This window comes from Lissotriton helveticus, chromosome 12, assembly GCF_964261635.1.
Source record: "Lissotriton helveticus chromosome 12, aLisHel1.1, whole genome shotgun sequence".
Lineage (NCBI taxonomy): Eukaryota > Metazoa > Chordata > Amphibia > Caudata > Salamandridae > Lissotriton > Lissotriton helveticus.
This window is the reverse complement of record NC_136073.1, coordinates 362,078,448-362,103,985: the sequence shown is the minus strand read 5'-3', so window position 1 is coordinate 362,103,985 and position 25,538 is coordinate 362,078,448. Positions and strand designations below refer to the sequence as shown.

At 42.7% G+C, this 25,538-nt stretch overlaps 1 protein-coding gene across 1 annotated transcript in view; it reads left to right on the top strand.

The window, feature by feature from the left end:
- Positions 1-25,538, top strand: part of DNAJA2 (DnaJ heat shock protein family (Hsp40) member A2) — a 123,375-nt gene that overhangs the window by 96,583 nt on the left and 1,254 nt on the right. The window contains exons 7-8 of the mRNA XM_078669545.1: positions 12,857-13,001; positions 24,039-24,166. Coding sequence (XP_078525671.1) covers positions 12,857-13,001; positions 24,039-24,166 — 273 coding nt within the window. The remainder of the gene's footprint in view (positions 1-12,856; positions 13,002-24,038; positions 24,167-25,538) is intronic.

Genomic DNA, 25,538 nt, shown 5'->3' with positions numbered 1-25,538 from the left:
CAGGAAGACCATAGTCCATGCACTGGTAACTCCCCATCTAGATTACGGTAACGCCCTTTTGATTGGGCTCAATCAGAGGGGCCTACATCAATTACAATGCGTGCAGAATGCTGCCGCACGACTGGTGCTTGGACTTCCAAGAAGAACCTCTGTGAGAGCTGCCCTAGCCAGACTCGATTGGCTTCCAGTTAGGGAGAGGATCAAATTTAAGACCCTTTGCTACGTCCATCGCATTGCGCAAGACAGAGGCCCAGAATATTTAAAAAATCTCCTTACTATACATCGTCCGATTAGGAACCTAAGGTCATCTGGTACGATGCTCTTCGAACTCCCCCGCATTACTAGAGCTAAGATGGGAGGAAAATCTTTTAGGTACATAGCCCCGAAACACTGGAACGCTCTCCCGCTTCAACTGCGGATGGAGCCCTCCGAATTGAGATTTAAGACAAAATTGAAAACCTATCTGTTCCCAAAAATATAAACCCTCTCTTTTTCCTCTACTACTACAACCCCTCTGGATATATGTAATGTATGAGCAGTTAGCGCGGGGACACACAGTTTTGTGCAGCCAGGCGCTTTATAAGTGTTTTATTATTTTATTATTATTATGACCAAGTAAGGGAACACTTAGACAGCCTTGGTCCTTTCGCTGTCTCTCCTGTGCATCTTGTTCTAAAGTCCTTTTTATCTTCGGGTGAAGAAATTGTGTATGACACTTCTTACATGTAGTGCATCCATAATTAAATCCTTATTGTTCTATTTCTGGATCCTAGGATCTGTGTTAGTCATAAACAGAGTCATTCCCTCCTGGGAGCGGGGCCCCTCATAACACTTAATCCACACATTTATTTACACAAGAGTGAAAAGTCAAGCATGTCCAGAGCAGGAGAGCATATCAAAGGCTGTATTTTTTTTCTGAAATGTATGCTTTTTCAAATTAAAACCCTTAATCAAAAAATTACAATGCAGCACTCTAACGTCTAAACTGCTAAGTATGCGTAAATTGGGGGAAAATTAGTTAACATTTTTTTTTTTTTTTTAAAAAAGCACACTAACCCTTGAAGATACCCAGTCTCCCAATCCCATGTTGCCTCTGTCCGTTCTTTTTTTTTTTTTTTTTTTTTTCAGCTCTTGAGAGTTGGATTTTGGAAATCTTTTTTTTTTTTACCCATTTTCCCACAGCATCTTTACAATCTTAATTTGACCACGTTTGTCCCCAGAAAGCTTTTTAAAGTTTCCTCTGCTTTTACTTGTTTTTTCAGTCCTACTCCCTTCACATTTTGTGAAGTAGCCCTTTGTGTGGTGGAAAAATCCTCCTTTTGGCCTTCTTGAGGTCTGTGTAGTATTCCCTTTAACCCGTTTAGCGCGGCGCAAAATCTACGCTGCGGGCGTTCTATTGCGCGGGCGGGGCCACGTCGGCCAACCGACATGCGCAGCACTACCAAGGTAGTGCTCTCGACGGCCGTTGGCCGACGGCAGCAATTAACGGGTTAAGTTCAAAGTCTGCCATGGATTATGACTTTTGTATAAAGGAATGTCTAAAACGATTCTGGAAGACTGGGAAGACATTGTGGTGAATGGAAATATTGAAGCACACGTGACAGGAAACAGTTGGAAAGGGCCTTCAGGGTCCAGTTTCCTCTATTTTAGTTGACTCTGCAAAGTACGATGCTGCATCTTGGTATGAAGTATGTCTTGCAACACATCAGCTTCCCAAAATTGCCTTGCGACGTTGCCTCCCACTCCTAGTAACTTCCCCACACTCTGCATCACCTAAAGAACAGACATCTAAGACTTGTATCTTCATCCCACCAGTTATCACACACAGCAAATGCACTCCATGCATTTACTACAAACAAACCCTACACACATCTCAATGTCTCAACACCCACTACAAAACCTCACAAACCATACTTATATATCCTTCTACACCACCTGCCACTCAATGGCACCTTCACTGTTCCACAAAACACCACCCTGCCCTTAACCACCAACAAATCCACACATCACCAACACACTGCCACATTATTACAAAGCATCAGCTCTACCCTCTACTTGCTCTTAATAGACCCCTTTCTGTCACCACCAAACCTGTACCCAACCTTTCATCTTTTTATCCTCCCAACACCCTCCTCTTTTTACCAAAACGCAATACTTCCACCCATCACACATTACCTCTTCCAGCAGCGGTATCTAACACAAACTCTACTAACTCTTGTCATCTAACAGTTCAGGGTCTCTGGGACATCAAACACCAGAATCTTCCCATTAGCTAGCTAGAGTTTCAAGCTGATCAACTAGCGTTGAAAGCATTTCTACCTCGCCTTATAGGCAAGGTTGTCCTAGTCCAAATGGACAATTACAGCCATGTATTCTGTTAAAAAACAGAGGGGGAGCGGACACACTACAGCTGTCGCGCCTCTCAGACAATTTGGCATTGGGCAATAGATCACAAAATGCACCTGCTAGCAGAGCACCTTCCAGGGACGGACAGCGACTTTGCCAGTATGCGGCAAGTCCATGAGGAACTCCAACCCTAAGTCCTCCTCCCATACTTCCACAAATGGGGGTTTCCACAAATAGACCTCTTTGTGACAGCACAACATGCCAAAACTTCGCCTCCAGGTTCCCACACCCTCTATCCAAAGGTTATGCCCTATGGATGAATTAGTCAGGAATATTTGCCAACGCTTTTCCGCCTCTCCCATTTCTGATTCAGAAGCTCAGGCACATGTCCTTCACTCTTATTATAGTTGCTCCTACATGGGCTTGACAACCATGGTTTACAACACTACTCTAACTTTCAGTAGTTCCATACGAGAAGCTTCACCTCACACCTTCTCACTTGAACCGTGGCTAAATCAGATGCCCAAAGGAAATAAACTTGGCGATTTAGCTCCTGAAGTCAGAGTTTGGATATCTAAATCTGCTACCAGAATGCATGCACATTCTTAAAGCATGTAAACCTACCACTAGAGCTTGCTATGCTGCCAAATGGAAAAGGTTTGTTATTTATTGTAATAATCAAACAATTGATCCGCTAAATACATCTAAACAAAACATTATTTGTTTGCTTTTGCATTTACAATGTTCAGGTTTGACATGCACCTCCATACGTGTACACCTTGCAGCAGTGGCTTCCCACCTTCAAAACAAACAACACTTATCTTTGTTCAGAGTACCAGTAATTAAGACTTTTATGGTAGGCCTTAAAAGAGTGATACCACCCAAAGGTCCAAATTTCTTTCTTTGGAAGGTTGTTTTCTTAATTGCTATCACCTCATTAAGACGTGCTTCACAGGCATATGGTGGTTAATATGAAAAGCAGATACTACCGTTGGAAGACATTATGGGTTGGTATAAAGGACCAATCTGTTGAGCCACATGTTTCTCCCGCCCACCCAATTTTTTTAAACATCTGTAACGGCCACTGGTTAGTCACCGCTTTTTGGAGGGCACTGATATACAGTCTATGCATAGCATGTGTATCTACAGCACACATGCCTTGAACGGAATGTTACTTACCCTGTAAGCATCTGTCCTGGCATATAGAGCTGTAGAATCACGTGTTCTCCCTTCTCCCCGGACACCTATGGTGGCTGCAGTTCTTATTTACATTACACATGCATGGGTATCTCTTTACTTATTATTATAGACCTATCTTCATGAAAAAGAACCTGGTATTGTCTGAATCACGCAGGCTTTACGTTGAAGAATCTTATTCTCCTTTTTGGCAAAAAATAGAATGGACACTTCTCTATCTCTGTAGCTGGACGTATTTCCTCCGTAACGGCGCGTGAGATTCTGCTAATGAGAATAGCAGAATCTCGCGCGATCACGCCGTTACGGAGGTTATAAGTCCGGCTACAGAGATAGAGAAGATTCTTCAAACTAAAGCCTGCGTGATTCAGACAATACCAGGTTCTTTTTCGTGAAGACTGAGGCAGAAACTAAAATTTTAAATAAATCAATTCAAGAAGAACTGCCCAGGGGGTCTCGTCTTTATTTTAAGATTGGTTGTCCTGAAGATGGTCTTAAGGAGTCAGCAAACATAAGACCGAAACGTCGACTTTACTGTCCATATCTTCTTTGTTCTGATTTAATTTGAACAGCGGCATCTTTTTGTTGGATCATAGGAGTCGCTGCCACAAATTTGAAGCAGATTGGACTTGAATATAGATGGATTAATGTGGTGCTTTATTTAATTCCTGTTCATTTGTAAGGTTTTGTAGAATTGATTTTTAATGCTGAACAGTACCCTAACTATAAACCTATATAAAAATAATCATTTTTTCTATGAAACAAAATTCCCGTGCAGCTTTTTTGTACTTGTTGTGATTAATTTCCAAGTCCTAAATATTGTGACACAAAGAATTATAAACATAAACAGATGCCAATCAGGTTGGATAGACCATAATTTGTAATAAGAAATATAGGTCTATAATCTGTGATCAATTTCTAACAAACAAATCCCCTTGCAGGCGTATTTGTTATTATCATACACCAACACTAAGATGGCAGGAGTATGCAAAGCATGTTATTCTGCAGCTCTACATGTCTTTTCCCTTAGCTTGTGCAGTATGCTCCTGTTGGTCTGCTGCCTCAACCGGCCTTCAACACATCTACAGTTTTGTCTCCCTAACGTCATTTTGGGATAAAGTTTATGGGATTCGGTTTATTCACAAATTTCTAGGGTTTTTTTTTATTTTATTTCAAGTGTATGACAACACATACCAGCAAACAACATGAACAGTCCTTCAAATGCTTAGTCACTAAGAATATAAGCACCAAAGGGTGTGTACTTGCTTGGAGATGGTTAAAAATTTATTTTAAAAAACATAAATATTGTTACATAGAGAGATAAAGGCTGCGTGGCACATAAATCATACTTATACTGACCAAAGACACACTGTAAAATGTAGGCAGAGCCGAAACATGAAAGTGCTTTAGCTATGGTAAAATATTGTGCAAATAGACAAATATGAAATTGCCACGTTCCACAATGAAGGCAAATCAGTCTTATTTTCAGCAAAGATTGCAGATCCTATTGTGAAACAAATGTGCCTAAATAAGACCATGGATTGCACATAATAATCAATGGGTTCAAGGCATGATGAGAACCTTATTACACAGGCTTGTTCTCAGGTACCAAAGCAGTGATTAGTCATTATAAATTATTAAAAACAGAACACTGATACAGAGACTACGCATAACACAAGCAATATTTACTCGGTTTGTTTTGAATGCGGGAACCCTCCTTGCATAGCATCCAAAAAATGATTTTGAAAGGTTTCCCTATATTTATCACTAGGTCTGTTCGTCACAAAGAATATTAAATGTGCTGTCATTAAAATTACCAGTCCCAGTAGTCAGCGGAACTGGAAATTTCTGAGGGACCAACCCACCACAAAGGCACAGTAACTTTACAAATAAGATGCCAGTACCCCAGAAACACAATAGATTAATTCCTTTTCTTTGGATGTGTATTTGGACTTTTTTTTTAAATTGATACATGTATTTATTTTTGAAAACTAAAAATTCACTGAGTGAGAAGTGTGCATTTATAATTAAAATTTTATGGAGTGAGTCACTCTGAGGGATGACTGGCTGCCATTTCAAGTTAATACTTTTTGCAGACTTTGAGGAGCATTGGCCATCCATTGATACCCTCCATATTAAGCTATAATTTTAGCCTCACTCTCTCACTTTCCTTTCATTATGAACACTGTCTTATTTGTTGCATTTTAGAAGCGGGTTCAAATAGAAGTTATAGAGTTGTCACGTGAGCATGACCCATGGTTACCATCCATAGTTCTTCATTCCAGAAAATAACTTCACTGTCCTGAACCTTCGTCTGTGAAATGTTTTCTTTAGTATGTCTTTCATGCCTTGTCTTTAGCTGACCCACAAAACTCCTAGGGTACAGTTCACTCCACTTAGCCCTATCCCTTACCACCACAAGGACTGTATGTTCGCTTTAGAGATACCCTCTCTGTGGCCGCTTAACCTTTTGTCACCCGCGGTTTCTTTGACCTGAAACAGACTAACATTTTCACTCCCAAAGGAGTGCTGTCATCCCTTTTCACAAAAGGATCTTATTCTAAACCCTTTACTTCAAGTGCTTCAGACGAGGCAGAGACTGAGGACAAATTTGCATCCCCCATTTATTGGGACCTCAATTCTGCCACTGCTCATACTTTGCATTAGTCATCCCACGTTCCCACCTCCTAGGACCACCCATCCTCGTTTGCACTCTGACAAAAAACTAAAAGGAGGGGGGCAGGTCTATTGCCACCCTTTCATGTTCATCAGCCCAAAACTTGTTACAGTTGCCTGTTCATTGGCCTGTCCCACCCTCACTCTGCATGTCGAATAACCCTTTCTCTATTAAACCCTCATGAAAACTCCATAACTTCGTACCATCTATGAAATGATCCTGTTCATTGTGGTTGTTGACTTGAGATCACACCACTGTCCTCACATCTGCATCTCCTTTCCTGCCATCCAAATACCTCACTGTCTATTTCAGCCTATTAATGGTCCTCTCCTGTTTTACCCTGGTACTGTACATAACTTATGTCTTCACTTTTCTCAAAGGAAGCATCTGCTATGTAAGGTTTTAAAACTGGGAAGCTGTGACTAAAGCAAAATATATTCATGAGGAGAAATGGGGGTTATGTTGGAAAAAGTTATAGGCTAAGTAAGAGGTGGTAAGAGTTGGGATCAGAATGTCAAATATTTGCATGCTGGAATGATTATTCACCTGGATATGCAGGGTTTGTTAATAAATTGTTCGACATCTGTGGGAATCCTGTCCAACTGAATGCAGTTTAGAAGCAGTATATTTGATGTAATGGATAATTCTAATCATCATCATCAAAGTACTTTATTCGGTTTTGTGAATAAAACCATAAACGTTTCACAGCACCATTAAACAATTTAAACATACAGGACATAATAGTAATTCCAATTGCAATACAATAAGATTAAAATATAGGCATCTAACACATAATTGTAGAGCATATACAGGGCAAAACAATGTACAAAATTACAAACTCATGGGGCGAAAATGATAAAACGGGAGGTGACTATCAATGCTCCATACATATTCTAGATCTTTAAAAAACCTAATTCTAATCGCAAATTCCTCACCTTTTTGAATATCCCCAGGCACCCATGGGATCCAGAGAATTCTTTCAGCAATGTTACTGTGCAACGGATGGTGGCTGCAGAACTGACGGAGCTCAGCTGTGTAGAAGGGCCACTCCTGCAGGCTGACTCCTGTTGTCACAGTCTGAGCTCAGTTTTGATGGTCTAAGACTCCAGAAATGTTTCCACTGTGTGCTAGGAATCTATCTGCCTACTGAAAATGGCCAGATTCAAACTGTGCTAAGATTGCAGGAAGCAGATGATGGTCACATATCCCTATGAGGTACAGCTATGGTGCTTGGACTTCAGCTTTGATTCTGAGGCGAGCAACAGACTGTGTCCTTATGCACTCGAAGGCTGTTTGGGATCGGTAAGCTAAGCTATACATTGCCCTGCGTAAGAAGTGGTCATGCTCAAGGCATGAGTCTGACTCCTGCTTCAAGTTGCAGGCTTGTCCTGGTCCGAGGTCGCTCAAGCGGATTTCATTTCAACTCCCTCCTCTTGTAAGTCTAGACACCGCATAAAAAAGGCATCGCAGAACTTTACCCCATCCCTGCCAACTGAAGTCTATCGAGATGGCGCAAAGGTTTCAAGATAAACATTGCACTTTCCTGATGTCTCCTAAGTCTAAACTGGTTTCAGTTGAGCCTGGCACACCTGGAATTTCCTAGACCATTGTTGACACCGCAGGAAATAGCTTCCTTCAGTTAGGCTAAGCTGCAAATTTTTGTCACCATTCCAAGACCCTCTGGAGTGGTTTACGGTCCAACTGGTCTGACTTCACCGGCGGCCCCATCCCTAATGCAGCTGCTTCGTTGGGACCAGAACAGACTTGGTCATGAAGGTCCAAGCTGGTTCCTTCCATACCGGCACCGGTTGATTATTGGATCTCCACACAGATCTCTAATCCCAAACCAACATCAGTCTGCTCCCGGCGTGTCTCCATACAAATCATCAAAGTGCAACCTGTCTAAGGCCTCTGCCTCAACGCCAGTACCAGCAGAGGATTCAGTGTCTTTTTTTTTTTGCTCTCTTTCAAGCTCAGTGCAGAAGGCAACTAATGTCAACAGGGACACTGACGATGAGGAAGAGGAGCGTTTGCTGCCGCTTCATTATACTGATGATGCATTGCCTTTAGACTCTCTTCTTGGGCCACTATTGGAAAACGGTGCTTTGTTCACAGTGGAGATTCAGAGGGCAGCTTAAACACCAGAATTGTGCTGCCCACAGTTGAGACTACGATAAATGTGTTGACTGAAGTCCTTGACACCGGGGCCAGATTCATCTAAACTATTGTTTCCAATTAATGAATCCCTTACTGATGCTCTCCTGGCTACATAGGCCAATCCGTGCTCATGTCTGCCAGTCAATCCAAGTTTGGCTAAGTGACTTACCTGGACTTCCTGACCAAGCACCCTGTGCTAGAGAGCCCAATTGCTCAAGCTTTAACAAATTAGGTCAACCCAAATTCATTTCTCCCTATACCTTCTAGAATTGACAAGACTTCATACTTTAGGAAAGAGAATATTCGTTTTTTGACGGGCTTAGCTTTCAGCTCTATTAAGGCTTTGTGCCATTAGGGAAGGTATACCCCACAGTATGGGATATGGCCAGTGACATCTTGCTGACTGTCTTGAAAGATCCCCAACCCTCTTTGTCCTAAATTGTACAGAATGGTCAGTCAAGTATGTATTTCAGACTGTTCTAAACACTATGGACTGCATTGGCAAGTTATTGGCACCAGTGTTGTGCTTAGAAAGCAGGCCTATGAGAGATTGTTTTTTTCTGGAGAAGTACTGACGTCCCTATTGGACGTACCCTTTGATGGGTCTATACTGAACTGGCACTGGAATTATCCAAAGACCCTTGCCACCGCACATTGTTTGGTGGTACTGACACCAGCGAAACGATTTCCTCACCTGTACAGAAATCTCTGAGGCTATTTCTGGGAGCAAGCCTTATCAACCCATATTGTGGTACTGACACCAGGGAAACAATTTTCTCACCTGTACAGAAAACTCTGAGGCTATTTCTGGGAGCAAGCCTTATCAACCTATATTGTAGCTGCCAACCCAGTCCTTTCAGGACTGCAGCACCAGTAGACTCGGTTTAAATCGGCAGAGGCACAAATACTCAAATTCATCCTCCCTCTACTCCAGCGGCTGCCAAAATGCTTTAGTTTTCCCTCCTAGATTCATGCCTGGCCAGTATTGAGCAGAAAACAGTATTCTGTCTCTGGCAGGAGGTTCATCAGGTAAAACAGATGGATCCTTTTCCTCATTCTTTAGTATCCACCCCACATTCCTCCCACACCAGAGCAACTCTCGGAGGAGCACTCTCCACTGTCCTGATGCATGAAGCCTGCTTTCTGTCCAAGGGTACGGTACCATTTAAGCGGGTGCCAGCCTCTTAGCAGGGGTAAGGATGCTGCTAATGCTCCTTCCTCATTCCAGAAAAGGACAGAGGTCTCGATCCTACTTTTACCTCCACCTTTTTGTAGCTTGATGCAGGCATTTGGATGGCGTTCTTGGACTTGCATGACGCATATGTCCATATACTTGTCCTATAGCTGTTGCCGCAGTTCATTGTAGGCCAGCATCACTTTCAGTTTACTGTGCTCTTCTGCCTCACCTCGGCCCCTTGAGTGTTCACAAAAGTGATGCCACTGGTCATTTAATGTACTTTGATAAGTGGCTGTTAAAAAGGTGGGGTCGCCGTAGTCTATTGCATAATAATGGCTGAACTGACACTTTTGCATTTTACTATCCATGAGCCAAAGTCCCTCCTGAATCCCATGTAGAGAATTCCACTCATCCTGGTGGTGCTGGGCATTTTCTGGACAAGTTGACTTTTTAAGCCTTTCCTCTGCTGTGGCGAGTCCAGGACTTAAAGATATGGCACGATCCTTTTCTGTGAGGATGGCTCTGAGGCTTCTTTGTCTCTTGGCCTTTGTGCCCTCCTCAACACAAACTGCTGGTAGTACATGCAGGCCCTGCAGTGGACCCTCTGTTCCCAGAGGGACAACACTCACGGCTGCCTCTGCGACTCCGTTCAGATCCCCATGGAAACTGCATTGGATTTGCTGTGGTGGCTGGCAGATCTCAACCTGGCCTGTAGGAGGTCACTTTACCTTTCCCACCCACGGGTCACGGTGGTAACACACCGTGCCACTGGGTCCAGTGTAGGAGCAGGAGTCCTCTTGAGAAGTGGAAATCAGAGGTTTCTGGTCTCTGCTGGAGGCCTGGCTCCATATAAGTTTTTGGTGGATTTAGGGCGATCTCTCATGCACTGAAAGCCTGTTTGCCATCCAGCATATGGAGAATTTGTCACTTGGTGTGGTGCCTAGAACACAGATCCCTTGCAAGCCAAACTTTTGGATGTCTGTTCTTATTGTAGCGTACCAGGGTCTTGCATTGGGCACAATAGAAGGTTATTTTTCTGCCTTTTTGTGTTTACCTGATCAACTAACTTTAAGTTGCCGCGTGTGATGCTTTTTTAATAAAAGTATTGACACGCATGAACGGTCCCCCATCTCCAACACATTATGCCTGAGTTGCAGGTGAACGTGGTCTTTGTTCCTCTTGTGCACACCCTTTGCCCAGATGCATGGCTATTCCTTGACTTGACACTGAAAACTGTCTTCCTCATTAAAAGTACATCAAAACGTCATGTAAGTGAACTACTGGTGCTCTTTGTATAGCTGCTTTACACCTCCTTTCTGAACAAACTGTTACTGAGGCCCACGACGGCATTCCTGCTAATTGATTACACTGATAGTGTTTTTTGCCCAGTTCACCATTTGAAAGAGAAGCTCCATCGACCTGACTCTAAGAGGGTTCTGAGCTTCTCCATTCACTGCACAAAACTCCATTGTGTGGATGATCAGCTATATGTGGATTTCTATGGAGTTATGAATGGGAAGGCTGTATAAAACGAGCTTTGGCATAGCCAATATGTGTTGCCTTTGGAACCTTATAAGTATTTAGTTTTGAAGAACAATATCCTTGGTGCAACAACATCAACAGTTGCATAGCTAAACACTAATAAGGTCTCAAAGGCGAGACCTATTGGCTATGCCAATGCTTGTTCACTCTTGATACCATGGGCAAAGGTAATTAACCCATGAACCATGCACCCCATGACAGAAAACATAACATAACTTCGTCACGTGCTTAAAGAAGAAGTGTTTCACACTTCCTGTGGGGGAGGGGGGCGAAACAGCTGTAATTCATCATGAAAGCAGCCTTTGGCTGCAAATTACACCAACTTCACGTCCTCTACATTAAAGGTTATTCTATTGGTCTTTTGACGAAGAACCTGCGTGAGCTGTAGCCTCGCCTGTAGGGTAGAGGAGCGCGAACTAGAAAATGCCCCTTGAAGCTTTGTACAGTTTAAACAGATTGTCGTAAACTGCGTTTTACACTACGACCCTGCGCGCTTCAACAGTGTTTCGCGGATTTACCAGTATGAGAGGCGAGGCCAATATCAGGGGCAAAGTAAAGCATCACTTCCGTGAAAACTCACGAGAAGCTCCTGCGACTTGAAAGTCCCATCCTGAAAACGAGTGACTCCATGACTCTGCTGTTAAAGGGCACCGCGCGTAGTCTTTCAGCAGAGGCAGTTGGCCGAAGGGTAAGCGGGCTAAAGAAACTAACCGTTTCTTTGGGTGCTGTGATGTGGCGTGGAAAAGGCAGGTGACTTGATTGACACTATGAGCAAGTTGCTTGTACTTGCAGGCTGCAGCGGGAGGGAGAGGTGGAGGGTTGCACCCGCCAGTGGTGCCCATGCGCTGGGGAGAGCAGTCTGCTCTTTTTCAAAGCACATACTCGTGCTTGTGGCGCGCCCCTGCAAGGTGTATGCTGCCACAAGCACGAATATGTGCTTTGAAAAAGAGCTGGACAGCTGCTAAAGGTCTCCTACGCAGCTCATGCGCGCTGCGTAAGCGAGACCTAAAAAAGGACCCTGTCAAGGTGGCTAGTCATATGTATTCAAATTTACTTTGCACTGGCCAAGAAACAACCCATGACTACCTGCAGGCTAATTCCACCAGGGCCCAGGCCACTATAGCATCTGCCTGGCTGTCACGTGGTTGTCTGCATACGTTCACAAAACACTTCTGCATTGACAGTCTGGTCTGGTGGGAAGGTGGCTTTGCATGCTCTATTCTGTAAGGCTTTCTGGTCTGAATCCACTCCCCAGACTCTCCAATTTTTGGTAGGTAATGCTGTGGTATCTGTTCTAAGGGAGAGGAATCTGAGGTGAGAAGTAACCATTAGAAGAACAATTTCTGACTTTTCGTAGCGCTCTTTCTGATAGTTTAACCACATATTCCTTACTGCTCGCCCTATTCTGTGGAGTAGCCTCTTTAACATCTAAACTGGTCCCAACTTTTGAGAGCCCAGAAGAAAGATACAAGAAACTGACAGCAGTGTTTAGGAGTGGTACTTCGATGCAGCTCTACCTGCCTCTTTTGAGGAGAGGATTGGGTCACCACGAAACCGTATGGTGCCACCTGCCAGGTTGTGGGAGCATATATGGAAGACTTCTCCAGATCCAGGCTGGTGCCTGGGATATTCTAAAGTAAAAGAATTTACAGGTGCTCAGAGTATCCACCAGAAATATCAAATACAGAGGTAAGTAACGTGTTCAGTTTTTAAAACGTTATTAAGAATGTGCTTTAACTTTTTTTTATTGCATATGTCCTCAGATATTTCAGAGGGATGGAAATGACCTACACATGACCCACAAGATAGGACTTGTGGAGTCGCTCTGTGGATTTCAGTTCACATTTAAGCATCTTGATGGACGTCAAATTGTTGTCAAATACCCACCAGGAAAAGTAATTGAGCCAGGTAATCTGTTTTCATAAGGGTCATTGAATTTAACCCTAATGGAGGAGTATGTCTAAATTATGATCATTAAATGTATATATTGTAAAACATCAGTAATTATGTTGGGGTTATAGGCCTTTAGGTTAATGCTTGGATGAATGAAGTGTCTGACAGTTTTCCGCTGGATTTTAAATACACTTGTTTACTATAGTTTAGAAGCCACCTGTAGTTTATATTGTGTCTGTGAATTCTGTTTGAATGCATGGTTCTACATTTAAGTATTTTGTCATAATTTGACGCAAGACTCTTGCTTCTAACTTTGATTTACAATTAGTTAAAAGTTTTTCTCAAACCCTTGCTAGATAAACTGCAAGCCGTGTCTTTATCCAAGCAATCGCATGGGTCCTAGTCACTGAACTGCTAGTACACAATCCAGCAAACTCTGGCTACATTTTATACGTTTTCTGTTGGGAAAATGAATAAATGTTCCTCCTGTTGGAACAATATTCCTCCAGCAATCAGCCTTGCTGCAGAAAACTTGCTTCTTAGGAATCGCTGCATACTAGCCACTAAGTGACTTTGAAAACTGATCTGCCTGGCTCCACCTAATATGACAACATTCTAGAAAAAGCGCCGCCACCCTCTGACCATTTCTTATTTATTTGCCCCCCTCCGCCCTGGATATGGAGCTCTCCCTGTTTTTCTTGCAAATGTTTTCATAAATATACCACAACCTGCTACTGAAAACACTGATTTCCTGTTATGGTGGCCATCTCACTCATGAAATTCAGGTGTTAAACTTTGTCCTGTTTGTAAAAGGCCGATATCCATGCTGCTTCCTGAGGACGTCTTTGGGGTGAACATAAGGAGCCTTTCATCCAATCTGTTAAATCCTTAGAAGCGGTCAACATATCCTGAAGACAGGTTCAGATATGGTCGGTACCATGGCAAGTTCGTTATGATCTGGCCTGACAGCACAGCTGTCATCATGCAATTAATGTGAGTATTACTAGAGGGGCTTTTGCTCCGCCTACATGTTGGGAGCAGGATACATGCTTTGATTGGGCAGAAGTTGAGTGGTACAACAAAAAAGTGTTTGCCCTCCATGTAGCTGTGATTTTGTTTATTCATCCTGCTGGCTGAAAATGAACATTCAGTGGCATACTCGGCACGGTAATGCTGTAAAAGTGTCTTAGATTAATAGTATATGGTGTTTGTTTTTCTCTGGCAGAAGCACAGCTGGGAGGTAGGCAATCATTAACTTGCATGGATTTTTAGTTCTGGATTGGCGGTATAGCTGTCACCTAACTTCTTAACCTTAGCCTTTACAGTCCTTTGCTTCCACGCAAATACATATTCATTCCCTTGCTAATTGATTGAAATGCTTCACATTACCATACAACATTCCTTTAAATCCGGACCTATTGGAATTCCCAATGCTTGTTAAACACTGTAGTAGGGATGACTACCATGTTTTTATACATTCGGCTGGGTTTAATTTAATGGAGGTCTCATTCGATGGTGACCAGAGTGAGCACAAATTCTGAGGGTTTTCAAGAACCCAATATTACAGATCAAGAAGGTCACCTCATCGTCCCCTTAAGTAGCATTTTAGCCTCATTTAATTTAAAAAAGCTACTTGTCTGAAGTGATTTGGAGCGCATTCACACCCCTCCTGGTTTCAGTTCCCTGGTCTCTTAGATTGATTTATGTAGAATAGGTTAAAGAGCGTAGAATAGATTACAGAGCGTAAAATAAAGACCGATAACTAATCTTTTAAATGGTTTGGATTGCAATGGTAGATCAGAATTGAGGCCTCATCAGAACCATTCTGAGATTCTGCAGTGTATTTACAAAAGCGTGTACCTTTTTGTTAAAAATTGATCTAGACACTACAAAATGCGCAGTTGTTAGGAGTATTTGACAAACCTTAACATAGGCAATAATTAGAAAAATGAATAAAAAGTAAACTTCTAATTTACACAATATAGAACTGGTAAAAGTTAAACACAAATCCAGCCAAACATTTCCCAACACCTCTCCTTGGTTCGTCGAGTGCACCCTTAGATGAACCATATTCCAAAATTCTTAGTGCTGGGTCACTACATAAGGACACGTGATTTCCCTTTGGTATCCAAACTTCTTCCCACGGGCAACTAAAATTCGGAGTGTTTTTGCATCATTGCCCCCGTAGACCCTTGTTCTGTCACACCCCCTCCTGAGGTCAGCCCATAGGAAGGAAAGCTTAATCAATCACAGAGTAATTTTAAAATCTGTATTCAATCTGTGGCGATGACCATGTACAGTAGCATGCTTTCTTTCATTATTATTTACTCAGTAACTCAGTAGTGCTGCGAAGCAATACAACAGTGAAAAGAATATCAAGATTGACTATCTTATTCATACATATGTAAACTATATAATACTTTGATTAAGTATCATCAACCGTTTAAAAGCTTTCATAATCCTTCAAGTTGCCCCGCAGGTGACATTGTTCACCCAACTGATTGTGGAGCTTGAGTGTTTGTTCAGATCAAGTGCATATTGCATGCATAATTTGACATCCTAAAGAGGGGATGGGCAAACCCACATTAATGAATGCCAATTGAAGAATATCTCACTGGTGTAACAGATATCCAAAAAAACAATCTGCAATTGACAAGATATAATTCATGAAGCAATCCATAAAAATAAAAACAATCCAATCCCTGAATGAAGAAAATCAAAACCGTCGATAAGCATGTGCAAAACCCCACTCTCACATCCCGTGGAGAAAAGCCTTCAAATATTAAGTTGGTAGCCATTAGTTGTACACATTCCATTGTATTAGTTGAAGGTAGTGACCAGTAAATCATCAGTTCCATTGTTCGAGCAAGCCCTCTCCTGATGCTGGTATCCCTTGAACATCCTAATAAGACTCCACCGAAGACACTGATATAGGCCGGAATAGAAGCACAAACTGATAATGTATCTCTTAAGATAAACGTTAAAGATTAACATAAACGTTGACGCTGCTACAGTCGTGATAGGCGATGAGATTTGGTGCCACATGGGCTTTTCCTCAGTCTAATTCAGCAGTGTAGAGACTTAACATTGTGTAGACTTCACATTTATCACCATGAGGAAGGAGAGGGTGCTATCAGAACACTTCAATTCACTTACGGAACGTCCTCTTCCCTTCGTGGCAGACAGCTTACAATTTTCCTGTCTGTAAAGCTTGCACTGGAACATTGTTCACTTTCCATTTTTTCTGTCTTCTCAAATGACTATGAATAGCAATTACACAGTCCCTGGAGCAGCTCCATACCACTTTATTCTCCTACTAGGGTCGGACTTTTGCTTATATTCAGGGAGGTATATTTTGCCATGGTACAAAATGAATGTTCGAGGCATGTGGGCTGCTGAATTCATATCTTAGCATAGATCGCTGCCTAGTGTTGGGTCCAGATGTTTGCACCTTGTTGTCTTGGAAGAGTCTTCGAAGTATCACGAGATAGGGGACTCCTCCCCTGGACTACAGTGCGCATGGACATCTTACTACATCTTCAGATTGGTTTTTTTCCGCCATTGGGTTTGGATGTACTTCGACAACTCCAACTTCGGGACCGAAGTTTTCCAACTTTCTAAGGCCAAAGCCTTCTACATTCGACGGTATTGTTTCCGCTCGGTATCACTCGACTCAACAACACTTCCACTTCTCTCCGGTATTCGACGCGGGCCTTTTCGACGCCACGTGGGCCTCCTGCTAACGGAAAGGACCCTGTTTAAAAAATGCCCAGAGTGTGGATCCAAATTTCCACACAGTGACAAGCATAGAGTATGCAACAGGTGCCTATCTCCGGAGCACAACGAAGAACACTGTCCAGCTTGTGCTCTGATCCGGTCAAAGAAAACTAACCGGAACCGAAGAGCTGCTCGACAAGAGATGCAGCGGCAGGCACCAGAAACGGAAAACATTTTCGACGACTAACATGAACTCCCAGAGGTGGAGGGCAACGGAGATCTGGAAATAGTCACCGTAGAGGACCAATCGGACTTGGATGACCAGATCACACTGGGGCAAACCGTGAGGACTACAGCCCCTACCCCGCCTCCACCTCCACACAAGGCTCCGGTCAAAGCATTGCCTAAAAGCCTTAGCCGCGACCGAAACACCGCTTCAGAAGCCCCGCCTTCTGGCTCGGCTCCGAAGACCACACCCAAGCCTTCCGGTACCCCGGGAACAAGCTAAACTGTTCCCAAAGTGGCCTCAGCATCGGGCAAAGACTCTCAACCCAAAAAAGTCGTCGCCCATAAAAAGGCTGTCAACCCAAAAACGCCCGTCGACACCAGGAAGGTCGTCGATCCAAAGAAGGCTGTCGACCCTAAGCAGGCCGCAGATCCGAAAAAGACAGTCTATCCCAAGAAGGTCGTCGTTCCGGAAAAGGCCGCCGAGCCGAAGAAGGCTGCCCATCATACAAAAGACGTCCAGCCTAAAGAGACACTCGACCCGAAAACAAAGAATAAAGACAAGCAGGCGACCGACCCAAAATCCTTGGCGCGAAGCCACGGACAGTAGAGGAAGAGCTCTTTCATCCAGATCCAGTGTACCCAGAACAACAAAGACTACACATAGACCCTGATGCAGGACATATAACGGTCTACAATAAAAACAAGAAGACTGGACACTGAAGCCCCTTCTCCTGTTCCTCCTAAAAGAGGACTTTGGCACATCCCCTTCAAGACCTTTCACACCTCCTCCTTTCACTCCTAACATGCCTTATGTTCTCCTCCACCTATAGATTATGATGAGGAAGAAGACATAGATGAAGATCCTCAGAACGATTTTATAGAACCTGACTATAAAGGAAACCCAGATGACACATGGAGTGACCATAATGATCCTGATGACACAGATTATACACAACCCATACCCGATCCCTCTCCATACCCCACAAAGCCATCCTACTGACGACAGTCGCTTTTAACCAATTAGTGGACAGAGCAGCTCCGTATCATGGCGTACACATGCACACTGACCCTATAGAGGAGGACTTTCTATTTAACACCTTACCAACATCAGTGAAGAGTGTATGTGTACTACCTATGCTAAAAGGAATACTAAAGCATGCACCAGACATCTTTGAAGACCCAGCCAGAGCGCGTGTCCTCAATCCAATAATTGAGAAAAAATACAAACCGGCCCCTCTTATATCAGATCTCAGCTACCACTAGACTCCCTAGTTGTATCCAATGCTAGGAAAAGAGCTAATTCACAAATAGGCGATTTCCCCCCCCCCCCCACCTTTCCCTCCTGACAAGGAGTCAAATTTTTTTAGAAGCATCAGGGAAAAGAGTGGCCTCTCAGGCAGCAAACGCCTGGAGGATTGCCAATACCCAAGCTCTCCTAGCACTCTATGACCAACTGGAGGGATTATTGCAACACCTACCAGAACCCTATGAAGCAAAAGCAAACGACCTAATACAGGAAGGGAAATTCATCACTAACTCATCCATAAAATGCGTCCTTGATGTAGCTGATACAGCTGCTAGGTCTGTCAACACTAGTGTATTGCTACGCCGGCATGCCTGGCTCTGCATTTCAGGATTTAAAAATGAAGTGCAATCTACCATACTCAATCAACCTATTAATCAGGATTTCTTATTTGGCCCTGCGGTTGATACCATCTTAGAAAAGATGAAAAAAGATACTGACACCGCTAAGTCCATGGGTGCACTTCAATTTCAACAATCTAGGAGCTCTTTTCGTCGCTCCTCCTTTCGAGGCTCAGGCAGAGGCAACACATCCCAAACTTCTTCATTCAAAAGCACTACACAAGGCACCTTTAATAGAGGCTTCAATAGAGGAGGTTATAGAGGGAACAATAACCAAGGCAGAGGACGTGGTAATAACACCCGAGCCTCCACCGCCAACAAACGGTGACTTTTTCACACTCCCTCCAGATCACTTAACACCAGTCGGAGGCAGAATAACCCTATTCCTACCAGTCTGGAACGCTATCACTACAGACCGGTGGGTGAGACAAATTATCCAGTATGGTTACTGCCTGGACCTCACTTCTACTCCACCCAACATACCACCCAAACACTGTCCAATGTCCAAAGAACACATCACGCTGTTACAACAGGAGGTGCTATCTATGCTAGAAAAGGGTGCCATAGAGCCAGTCCCATTACAACATCAAGGGACATGGGTATACTCTATACTTCCTCAGACCAATATTAGACCTCAGACCTTTGAACCAATACATACTCTCAGATCATTTCCATATGATCACTCTACAACAGGTACTCTCACTACTCCAGCAAGGTGACTTCCTCGCCACATTAGACCTCAAGGATGCATACTTTCACATCCCCATACATCCAGCTCACAGGAGATACCTCAGGTTCACAATAGAGGGTCAGCACGATCCATTCAAAGTTCCCTCCTTCGGGGTAACTACAGCACCAAGGGTTTTTACAAAAGGCCTACCAGTAGTAGCAGCACACCTCAGAAGGCAACACCTCCGTGTGTTCCCCTAACTCGACGATTGGCTCATAAAAGCCAACTCATACGTACAGTGTGCCAGCCATACCTCACAGACAATCCAGCTACTGCACAGTCTAGGATTTTCAATAAATTACCCAAAATCTCATCTGCAACCCTCCCACCTACAGCAATATCTAGGAGTAACAATAGACACCTCCGTAGCAAAAGCGCATCCAAATCCAACCAGGATAGCCGACATACAATCTCTCATTCAAAAATTTCAGCAACAACACTCCCTACCAGCTCGAGTATTCATGCAGCTTATAGGCATGATGGCCTACTGCATATTTATCGTCCCTCATACTCTGCTTCAAATGCGCCCCTTACAGGAATGCCTAGCACGCCAGTGGAACCAAGCTCAAGGACAACTAAAAGACCTAGTGTTGGTAAACAGTCGCACTTACCGCTCTCTGCAGTGGTGGAACCCACTAAACCTTTCCAAGGGGCGACTGTTCCAAGAGCCGGTTCCACAAGTAGCACTAACAGCGGACGCATCACTGACAGGTTGGGGAGCCCATCTCCTTCAATATACAGTCCAAGGTCTCTGGACAGTTAAACAAAAGACACTACATATAAACAACTTGGAGTTACTAGCAGTATTCCTAGCAAGGAGAACCTTTCAGAAATACTTGCGCAACAAGGCTGTGTTAATCCGGGCGGACAACATGACAGCCATGTACTACATCCAAAAACAGGGGGGGCACACTCTCTGCAACTGTCTCACCTAGCACAGAGCATATGGAAGTGGGTGATTCCACAAAACATTTATCTCCTGGCAGAACACCTCCCAGGGATAGACAACCAGATAGCAGACCTACTAAGCTGACACAGTCAGCAAGTACACGAATGGGAGATTCATCCTCGCGTTCGCCAACCATTCTTCCAAAACTGGGGACATCCAGACATAGATCTGTTTGCCACAAACGAAAACTCAAAATGCCGTCCTTCGCCGCCAAGTTCCCACACCTGTTGTCACAAGGCAATGTGATATGGATGAACTGGTCAGGCAGATTTGCGTACGCTTTTCCACCAACCCCAATGATTCCATTAGTGGCACGCAAACTAAGGCAACAGTCACTCACAATGATCCTGGTTGCTCCCACATGGGCAAGACAGCCATGGTGCACAACGTCCTAGAACTCTCAGTGGTTCCTCACCAAAGACTGCTCCTCTCGCCACAACTGCTAACACAGAACCATGGAGAAATCAGGCGCCCAGATCCCAATCAGATGAACCTAGCGATCTGGCTCCTGAGGTCTTAGAGTTCGGATATCTTAACTTGCCTCCAGACTGTATGAACATTATCAAGGAAGCAAGGCGTCCCACTACCAGAGCATGCTACGCAGCTAAATGGAAAAGATTTGTTATTTATTGTAATAATAACCAAATCAACCCATTGGATGCCTCCATCCAAAAATTAATGTTACCTGCTACATCTTCAAAGATGTAATCTAGCATACTCATCAATAAGGCTACATCTTGCTGCTATAGCATCATATCTTCAAAGCAGACAACATGTTTCCCTACTCAGAATCCCAGCTATCAAAGCTTTTATGGAGGGACTTAAAAGAATTATCCCTCCAAAGCATCCACCTTCTCCAGTCTGGAACTTAAACATAGTACTTACCAGACTCATGGGACCTCCCTTCGAACCACTTCATTCATGTGAACTACAATTCTTAACATGGAAGGTGGCATTTTTAATTGCTATTACCTCCCTCAGGCGAGTGAGTGAGCTACAGGCACTAACCATTCAGGAACTTTTCATGCAAATACACAACAATAAAGTAGTGCTTCGTACAAACCCTAAATTTATGCCAAAAGTTATATCCACTTTCCACATCAATCAGTCCATAGAATTGCCAGCTTTCTTTTAAAAACCGCAATCCGTGGCTAAAAGAGCTCTTCACACTCTAGACGTTCAAAGAGCTCTGTTATATTACGTTGACAGAACAAAATCTTTCAGAAAGACAAAGCAACTATTTGTCGCTTTTTCACCACAACATAGGGGTAATCCCATTTCCAAAGCTGGAATAGCCAGATGGATAGTTAAATGCATTCAAATATGCTATCAAAAGGCAAAGCGCACTTTAACAGTTCCCCCGTAAAGCACACTCAACGCGTAAAATGGGGGCATCCATGGCTTTCCTAGGAAATATTCCCTTAGACATATATAGGGCAGCTACATGGTCTACCACACTCACACTTTCACCTAACACTACTGTGTTGATGAGCAAGCCAAGTAACAAGCTGCTGTGGGCCAGGCTGTCCTTAAAACTTTTTCAAACCACTGCAGCTGATACAGGCGACCACCGCTAGAGGAGAAACTGCGATACAGTCTATGCTAAGATTCAGCAGCCCACATGCCTCGAACGGCAAATGCTACTTACCAGTATGCATCTGTTCTTGGCATGTAGGGCTGCTGACATTCATATACCCACCCTCCTCCCCGGTGCCTGTCACAGCTGCATGGTTATCTTCCTTACATACATTTACATGGTCATCTCTTACTTTCCTATACTCCATCTTTGCCACAATGGCGAACAACAATCTGAAGATGGAGAAGATGTCCATGCCCACTGTAGTACAGGGGAGGAGTCGCCTATCTCGTGATACTTCGAAGACTCTTCCAAGACAACAAGGTGCAAACATCCGGACCCAACACTAGGCGGCGATCTATGCTAAGATATGAATGTCAGCAGCCCTACATGCCAAGATCAGATGCATACTGGTAAGTATAATTTGCCTTTACAGTCTGCTTCTTCCCCTTCGGCATCGTCACCCACTCATTCACAGACTGAAACCTTGTGGTTGATATATGTGAAAGTGAACAATTTTGCAACTTTCACACATCCTCTGCTGGTCCTGCTGCCTAGTACCCAGCTGCTAACTATCCTATGACTGGCCATTTTGACGAAGATGAAACACCTGTCCTCAGCAAGAGCAATCCGCATTGAAGCCATAGTTGACAACAGCACCGATTTTGAAGTACAGCTGCTGAACTTCTGATATGCTTGATAAACGCATCTTTGAGCCTGACCAACAAGCAGGTAGACATGAAAATCCAATGGAACTTCGGGAGGGAAAGTCTAATTTTCCCCAGTGGTGACGTAGAATATTTTGACTTGAGAGTATTGTGCAGCTACACGTAAAGAGATTCCCTTTGTAACCTCCAGGCCGTGAACATGTGCTCAGAAAGAGGGCAGCAAAAGCTGTTGGAATAATTTCAGATAATGAAGGTATGGGCTGTTTTATGACTTGTTGGTATACCTCAAAAGTAATTCTAGAACAGATTTTGTCAGCATTCTTTGATGTATTAGAAACATTATCTGAATATGGTATGGGCGACAAGTTGGGCAAAAATAGCAGAGACACACTTATGCTTAACTATTCGGGCCCGCCAAGGCTCTCATTGTGGCAGCAGCCACAAAGATGGTAAAGTTCTTTTTCCTCTTCTTTTTTTTCCCCTAGAGATGGAGAATACAGGCCACATTGAAGTCCTTCAACATCCCTTAATGTGAAAGCTGACTATTCAGTAGTCCTTCTTTGTAGAACCTATGCAGACTGAAATGTCATTAAGAGTTTTAGGTGCTCTAAGCAGTTTCCTGAAAAGTCTTGTCCAAGCAAAGTATTAACAGTAGCTAGTTGCTTGTATCAGACTTACATAAAAGCAAACCAAATTGTATCTTGCCTAATTAAGGCTCGCTCCATGATGAGTGTTGACAGCCGTGATATTGCTTGCCTAGAGAGCACTGAAATGTGGAGAATACCACACCTTTCTGAAACATTAGTCTGTGGATACTGATGTCAGATTTGTTTCAATGATCAAGACCCCACAATTAGTCTTTTTTTAAGGTAGCAATGCTGGGCCTTCTGTTGGAAAATCATGTCATCTGTATAAAGTCCCATACCTGAGAAGTTTTCTTCTTATAACTAAATCTCTTCACAGTTGATCTCTCTCATGGAATCCAAAAGCGAATGTCTGAAAAGGTGTGCTTTCCTGTGCAAAAAGAATTTTATGATTCTTTGAGGGAAGAGGTTAAAGGCCATTGGAAAATGGACCCCCGGGAGATGAATGGGCTGTTAAGGCGTATAATTTTGATTCTGCTATGTAATGCTATTTTTTTATTTTTGTACTAGGTTTTGCTAACCTGACCAGCAGGCCCTAAACAATATTTCAAATGTGTGAATGCATAAAAGATCAGTCAGGGAAAACTTAGCTCAACTTTTCATACATATTGTTTGATTCCAGGATACATTTTATCTTTAACTATATAAATGGAACTAGCTTCCCTTGCCCCAAATTTAAGAGATGACAGTACGCACCTCACTGTCGTGGTGGAATGCCATGCCTGCTTGCATACAGTTGTAACCTGGTATTTTGTTTGGGAAAAAATAACACTTAAAACCTAAAAGAATTTTTCATTTTTATACTCGGAATAAATTGGCAAAGCTGAATATTTTACATTTTTATGTTTAGAATTATGAGACCTTTATTTTTATCCATATGGCATTTGTTGCTTTAGGTTCTACACGTGTAGTTCGAGGTGAAGGAATGCCACAGTATCGTAACCCTTTTGAAAAAGGCGATCTTTTCATTAAGTTTGAAGTGCAATTTCCAGAAAGTAACTGGATTAATCCAGAAAAACTCACAGTAAGTGTACATTTTGCTATTGTGCGAGTATTTTATTACAAGTTGTATTACTGGTTTCAAAATAACAAGATTGTTGGGTCGTAAACAACCATTGCATTGGCATTAGAAAATTATATTGTATCCAACATTTGATATTAAATGCTCTCCCCTTTCACACAAGTTATGCATTGTACAGATCTGATGCCTGCCATAAATCAAGGTACACTGTTTTTCGCACTGCAGGTTAAAACAGCGGTCAGCCCATATGTTAAACCTGGGTGAGAACGGTGTTTCTTAGGCCCTTAATCGTAAATTTCATATGGAACAAATACCAGTAATAACTGTTTTGTTAAACTGAAAGTGGCGGTTTTCTCATGGTTTGTTTTTATTTATTAATTTTGTATTTCCAAGTCCTCAAATGTGCACTTTGCTCACATGCTTGTACAATATAAGATGTAGTAAAGTGCAAGTAAGTTATTTATAAAGGATTTTTCAAACTTTAAGACTATAAAATGTATACACCTTCAAAAAAACAAAAACCTACATCAAGTATACGAGAAATGTTTTAGAATACAAATCCTGCATTTTAAATAAGTCTTACATTATAAGATAGACCTATTGCCTGTTAGAATTACCATGACCAATTTATTCAGTTACCCAGCTCACTTAAAAATTGAAAGAAATGTTCACTACGTAACAACTAAAGCTAGCATCATCATATTATTACGGATTATTAGTTTTGCAAATTGCCACACCATCAGCCATGTTTTGTGCCTCCAATTCAACCATCTTTCTGCCCGATATAAAAGTTTAAAAAACAAAGAATCGGGGGTGGAAAAGAAAATGAAACTGGTTTTCGAAAACGATTTGAGATTAGCAACAATTTTAATGAAAAACTATTTGCCCACCCTATTGTCCTGGATCTCTTAACATGCCCCTTTACTGTTGTACACAAATTAATCTTTGCATTTAGCTCATCCTGAAGTTGCCTCGCTTAGTTTGTTGGGGACCTTTGAAGTTTACTATATTATAAAACACTTCAGTCCTAATAGTAACTATTTGGATGGTCTAGGAGAGCCTTAAATGCCATGGCAATAGTTCCTTCTAAAAGATGTTCTTCCTTGAAATAGTTTGATTTTGTCTGCATACGAATGGGATTTCATTTTCGAGGTAACGAAATGGGCCAATTAGAAAAAACCTTCCGATACTGAGCGATCTTGTTACACATTTGGACAATCTACTAGATGTGGCATGGCCATTTTTCACCTCTCGCACAACCATCCATGTAAATATTTAAATATTCTTTATCATTTTATAGTGCATTCCTACCTCTTGTTGAAAGCCCAGTGCAATCTTCTCCATAGCATAAAGGATAAGTTGTCTTAGTACACAA